We start from the raw sequence: 6,248 nt of genomic DNA, 5'->3' as shown, positions 1-6,248 counted from the left end.
TGTGGGCTGCCATGAGGCTTCCCCTCAAGCCCCCTCTTCTCTGGGCTGAGTAAACCAGCCACACCTCATGTCTCTTGCCCTTGTTGCAATCGCAGTTTGGAACGGCAAGAATGGTGGGAAGATCCATGAGCTGCATGGCAGGCAGCACTGTGAATGCACACACAGGAGCCGTTATCCTGGAACCTGCACCTGGCAGTGAGCACACCCAGCCTCAGTGCGGGGCTGGAGGATCCACTCAGGCCCCAACCCAGTCTGAATCCAGAACTTTTCCATCCTGAAATAATTCAAGGTGTGGAGGGAGAGCCCCAGGACCGGCAGGGGGAATGCAGGGAGCCCTGTGGGACGGCAGCAATTTCCATCAGCTTGGTTTTCTGCACTGCAGTTTTAAACTCAGTTACATTGTTTGTAAAAGGAGAGTTTACAAATGCTTGTCACCAGGAGAACAAAATTACATAATTAAACCATTTACCAGAGACTCTGTGGCTTCAGTGAAATTCTCTGGGGTCATTCAGTATTCCAATAACAATACCGTGTGATACCATAAATATTGTAAATGGCTGAGATCGCTTCTGAGAGCCATGTCAAATGCTTATTGCATTCAGAAAGAAATGAATAAACGAAATCACAGGGAAGATAGCATTCAAATAAATAAAAGAATGGGAAAAAATAAAGCAAAAATATTTTCTTCTGTATTTTGGAAGTGCTGGAGGATGCTTATGGCCAGCATGGGAGAAGGCTGGTGAGTTTACCAAAATAATGAATGGAGGGCACCTCACACGTTGTGTACGTGTGCAGGGGCTGTGCAGGAGTGTTTAGATAAAATATGCCCACAACACATGGAAAGCTTTTCATTTCTTTGGTTGTTTGTGGCACTGGCAAACTGTAAATATGGAGTGCACGAATCCATCTGCTTCCCTGGCCCAGCGGCCGGGATCCTGCAGGGTGAGGGCAGCCGAAGGATGGGTCACCCACATCGGTGACAGCTCGGGAATGTTGTTTGAAAACGTCCTGAAGCAGTGTAAATATTTGCTAGGCATGATCCCACCGTGTGAGCAACAAGTACGGAATGCCGTAATAAAATATAAATATTCTGAAAAAGAAACAAATGTTGTGGAGGAGAAAACAAGGACAAAAGGGACTTGTGGCACCGCCAAGGGCACCACAGCAATTGGTATTTTATTTTCATGGTCTCCTGGAACATAAATGGCGTTATCTGCAAAGCAGCGGGTATTCACTGTGCCACGAAGACCCGAGCACCGCTCCCCAGACAGCGAGGTGGCTTCACCCACGTGGAGCTGTGGGCTTGGGGACACCCAGGTCACCCGCAGGTGGCTCGAGTGGGAGCTCCGGTGGTGCCCGGAGGGAGACGCGGCTCCGCGCCGTGCCCTGGGGCTGTCACCCGAGCAGACGCGCCGCGGCCCATTCCCCACGCGCGGCGGAGGAGCGCGCCGAGCTCGACGCTTTCCGGCGCTGGCCGCCGAAGATTGCCGAAGCGGCGAGCGATGCGCATGCGCGGTGTCGCGGCGGGGCCCAGTGATGGCGGCGGCGGCCGGCGCGGGCATGGCTGGGGCGGAGGACGGTGCCGCGGGCCCTGTGCGGGACGGGGCCGAGGCCGAGACGGGCGCGCCGGGCTCTGGCGTGGCCGAGGCGCCGCCGCCGCCGCTGCCGGGGCTGCAGCTGGTGCAGCAGGGCGCCGAGGCGCGCGTCTACCGGGGGTGTTTCCTGGGGCGGGCGGCCGTGGCCAAGCTCCGCTTCCCGAAGCGCTACCGGCACCCGGCGCTCGAGGAGCGGCTCAGCCGGCGGCGCACGGCGCAGGAGGCGCGGTCCCTGCTGCGCTGCCGACGGGCAGGTGGGCGCTGCCGTGCCTGGTGGTAACGCGGAGCTGGAGGCTCCTGGCTGCCTGCGGCTAGCGTTTCATTTGTTGTGCTGTTTTGTTCTGTTTTGAAATAGGGATCCCAGCTCCTGTGGTCTACTTCGTGGATTATGTGTCCAACTGCATCTATCTTGAAGACATTGCCGGCGCGATCGCCGTTCAGGATCACATCTACTCCGTGCAGCGGAGCGGCAGCGATGCCGGCAGCCTCCTCGGCTTGGCGGAGAAGATGGGCCAGCTGCTGGCCAGGATGCATGACGAGGACCTCATCCACGGGGACCTCACGACATCCAACATGCTGCTGCGGCCGCCCGTGGAGCAGCTGGACTTGGTGCTGATTGACTTTGGGCTCAGCTTTATTTCGGGTCTTCCTGAGGATAAAGGGGTCGATTTGTATGTGTTGGAAAAAGCCTTCCTTAGTACCCATCCCGATACAGAAACTGTGTTTCAGGCTCTGCTAAAGAGTTACGCAGCCGCATCGAAGAAATCCGGCCCAGTGATGAAACGGCTGGATGAGGTGCGGCTCAGGGGGAGGAAGAGGTCCATGATTGGATAACAGAGCAGGAGCAGCGATGGAGAAATATTCCTGCTTGGTTCTGCGAGTGGGGTTGTTTATACTTCCAGTTAGTTTTATTGCCCAGATTACTATTTTGATAACAGCGTCTCGTATTAAATAAATTGGATTGAATTTCTAACGGTTGTGAAGTTATCAAAATAATTGTGAGATGTGAGTAGAGACGAGAAAGATGCAAGTGAAGGCCTCTTGTTACCTCACCATTAGATGCTTCTGTTGAAAAGGAGCTTCCCTCCACGGCCCTGTTCTCTGTGTGGTGAGAACACCAGTAATCTTTTCAGCCCATGGACTGTGGGCTCCTGGGAGGTGAGAGGGGCCTGGTTGATGCACAGAGCATCAACGAAAGGTAATTAAGGAAAACAGATGTGCTATTTTTCCTCAGAAGATGCACTGCAAAGGGTTTAAATCCATTATCATGGCCTCGACGCGTTTTGAAAATATTTTAGAACTGTGAGTTCCAGGACACGGGTAATGGCTGAAACAGAGCACTAAACGTAAGACAGGTTCAGTTGTTTTTTTTTTCAGTAGTAATTTTGACTCTTAATTTTCAGGTGATATGCTATCATTAACTATATACAGCCGTTGTTAAGAACAGTTTTCTGCTGAGAAACTTCAGTTTAAGCAAGAAGTCTGCTGCAGATTTCTGTTTTTGTAGCTTTTTATGGTGATGTGCTTGCATTGTGATCTCCTGCCTACCTGTGGTAGGTATCGGTGGGTTTTTGGTTACGGGATTAATTTATCTAATGTTGTGAATGTAAGACGGCCCAGAGGAAGTTTAAGAACCCCACGGTACGGGGCAACCAGCGCTCTGCATTACGTGCTCTGTGAGCTCTGATGCTTTCAAAAACGACTTGAAGGTCTCAGCCCCTTAGGAGAAGGGAACGCCGTTCCCTTACGCTGCCGCTGCTGCTGTGATGGAGCCGCACGGGCTCCGAGCGCAGAACGGGCTGAAAGGAGAGGGCCGGCCCCGCCGCCCCGCCTCGCAGCGCGGCCCCGCAGTGTGGTAGCGGCGCGGCGCTGGGCGCAGTGAGGCGCGCAAAAAGCCGGCTCGCGGTAGCTGTTAAGCTTGTGGTGGTGGCGCGGTGGTAACGTTGCCGCTTTGTAATCCATACTTCTCTAGTTCGCGCCCCGCGCGGTGCAAGTGTCCTAGCGCTGCGGGCTGCCCGTGCCCGGCGCGCATTCACTTCCTTGCCAGAGGAGCCACTGGGCGAGTGCTCGGCTCCAGCGTGGGGCCCGGGTTCCACCGACTCAGGTACAGCTTTGCCCGAGGCCGCTGCTCGTTCCTGCTGTTTCGTATTGTTATTTTTTTGAACGTTCTAAGGGATGCCGCAGAGGCTTGCTAACCTGTGCACCCCGGGTCTGCCCCGCTCGCAGCCCTGCTGCAGTTCCTCGTAGCCCGGCACGCTGGGCTGCACAGCGACACGCGGTCACTTGAGGCTCCTGCAGGGCGCTGGACCCGGGCCTTGCAACGCAGTGGGAGCAGGTGGATGTGAGCTAACGAGCCCCGATCCGGACCCCCAGCACGCCGCCTTCCCTGCCCGCCGCCCCATCTGTACAAACACTGCTCTGCCTGCCTCCTGGTGATGCCAGGACTGCTTTATGTTTGCAGAGCCCTTTGAAGCAGTCTGTTTCTAACTATGAGTATGTTTATTAAAATGCAGCTCTCTCTGCAGGAGCGTGGAGTAGAAACAAAGCTGATGGACTGCAAGTTTTTATGGCCGGGATGCTGTAGTGAGTGCTGAGCTATCTGAGAGTGGAAAAATCCCAGCAGGTGCGTATTGTGGTGCTGTACTCCCCCCCATACACACACTTCTTTGCCCAACTCCCTCCCTTGGCCCTTGCACGGAAAGACCACGAGCAACAGCACTCATAGCACTCAGGCTAAGACAGATTGATGACCACAGATCTGTCTTAAACTGTGGCACACACCTGGTTCAACAGCAGAGGGCCAATTGGCATGTGCCTAAAAAACAGCCTATGACCACGAATCCATCATCTGTCCCCATAAAGAGTGAGTGGCCCAGTGACTCAATGGGAGGAGCTCCTATGCACGTGGGTTTACTCTGCCTTCCAGGCAGTAAGCAGTCAAGTGTATCCAGCCATCTTGAATCTTGTTAAATCGCTCTCTTATTTACAATCAAGCTTTGTTAAGCACTGTATCATCTCTACTTTGTGTCAGTAAATATATTCTAGCTTCTCTCTTACGGGTGTAGTGTAGTGTCACTGTTTCCACTTGTGTCATATTCACAAAGAGGAGGCTCCAGACCTGCAGAACATGCACCTGCACCTCGCTGCAGCCCCACCTGTGTCACTGGTAGTACCCTGGAGCTGCTCGTTGGGACACAGCTATGTGTGACAAAGGGAAAACTGGTGATGTTCTGCCCCACCTTACCCAGGTGAGCTGCTTGCACCAGCTCTGGGGGCTATGTTGGCCTTCACATACCCCAAAGAGGTCCTTTCTGCCACCTGAGGGGACACGGAATGGTGGGAACGTGCAGGGTGATGGCTTGCATTGCACACAGCCACTGGGTGTCTCCCTGCTATCATCACCAGCACTGAAAAAAAAAAAAAAAAAAAAAAAAAAGAGTCTGCATTTGGGAAAAAACGGTTTTTCAACAGAAAATATTTGTAGCTGCGTGCTGGATGGACAGCTGGTTGGTCTACTGCTTTCTGCAGCTGAAATGTTGCTGCTTCTAAGAATGTTGTTGCAGGAGACCAAGGGCAGACTGCCACGAACAGCTTCATTTCCAGTTTCATTCCCAATGCTTTGGGAGCAGTCTGCCCTTGGCTTCTCCCAATGTGCAGTGAATACGAGGGAGTGTGCAGACAAGCTGGGAAAGAGGAAAAAAAGGAAAGAGGGAATGGCAAAGGGAACGGAAGTAGAAGAGTTTCATAGGAAGAATTTGCAGTGTTAAGATTTTGAATGGAACTGCTGGCTGTTGATGAGATTGCGTTTTTGGTGTTTGATTGCAGCTAATGATTTCTCTTGTGGAAAAGGGGAGCCAGCCTCCCAGCTCGGGTTCACCAGCCCAGTGTTACTTTCTTCAGTAATAACAATAAACTCTGTTTTGCCCACTGATGCCATAAGTGCAGAACTAAAATAATGGGATTTTTGGAGACCTATGGGTTGTAGACCTCTAAGTCCACTAAGAATAAAAACAGTTGCAGGAGAAAATGCATACTAGTACAGCAAGAAATAGGAATGAGAACGCAGTTGCATAACCTGAGTATACTGTTACATGACTTTTGAACAGTGCCTCTTCTGTGCAGGCAGTTGCTGTGCACATATGTAAGAGCTGTGCATGTAGGTGATACAGTGTGGGTTTTTTTTAGTCTGAGCCTTGATGTCTGCAGGAAATTGATATTTCCCAGTTTTGCAAGATGCAAAACACTGATAACCTTTTGCAACCCTCCTCTCCCATCAGTGCTGATAGGAAACCAAGTCAGTGCCATAAAAGCATAAAAGCTTGTTTGTAGCCCAGAGTTCAGTGTGTGAGGGTCACTACAGGGAGATAAAGCCTCTCCCTGGCCCAGGCATGAGCTGTGTCCCACCACCTTTCTTCCCATACGAGGAACTGGGGGGCCGGGTGAGGCAGCATGCAGTGATGCTCTCAGCATTGGAAAACTGGGATGGAAAAGGGGCCACCTGAGCAGGGACGTGACTCATGTCTCAGAGGGGAGATGTGCTCCCGCTCCCCTCTCCTGCTGCACTGGCAGAAATCTGTATCATCAGAAGAGAAAGAACAGGCTGTCACACTGATGGCTTACTGCTCTTTTGAAGCTTTTTTTCACTTACAAGTT

At 52.5% G+C, this 6,248-nt stretch overlaps 1 protein-coding gene across 1 annotated transcript; it reads left to right on the top strand.

Annotated features, from left to right (window-relative positions):
* Window positions 1,189–2,568, top strand: TP53RK (TP53 regulating kinase). Its single transcript, XM_021417055.1, has 2 exons — window positions 1,189–1,849; window positions 1,951–2,568. Exons 1-2 carry the CDS (start codon window positions 1,204–1,206, stop codon window positions 2,427–2,429), a joined length of 1,125 nt encoding a protein of 374 aa, XP_021272730.1. The 5' UTR covers window positions 1,189–1,203; the 3' UTR covers window positions 2,430–2,568.

The sequence above is a fragment of the Numida meleagris genome, chromosome 19 (genome assembly GCF_002078875.1).
Source record: "Numida meleagris isolate 19003 breed g44 Domestic line chromosome 19, NumMel1.0, whole genome shotgun sequence".
NCBI classification, from domain to species: Eukaryota; Metazoa; Chordata; class Aves; order Galliformes; family Numididae; genus Numida; species Numida meleagris.
Note: the sequence above shows the minus strand (reverse complement) of the source record. Positions and strands in the feature narration are given on the sequence as shown.

Excerpts from the sequence above, each read along its gene's own strand:
- TP53RK (XM_021417055.1), top strand. The coding sequence starts at position 1,204 with ATGGCGTTATCTGCAAAGCAGCGGGTATTCACTGTGCCACGAAGACCC. Across the intron at positions 1,850-1,950 it reads GCTGCGCTGCCGACGGGCAG|GGATCCCAGCTCCTGTGGTC; the intron begins GTGGGCGCTGCC and ends GTTTTGAAATAG.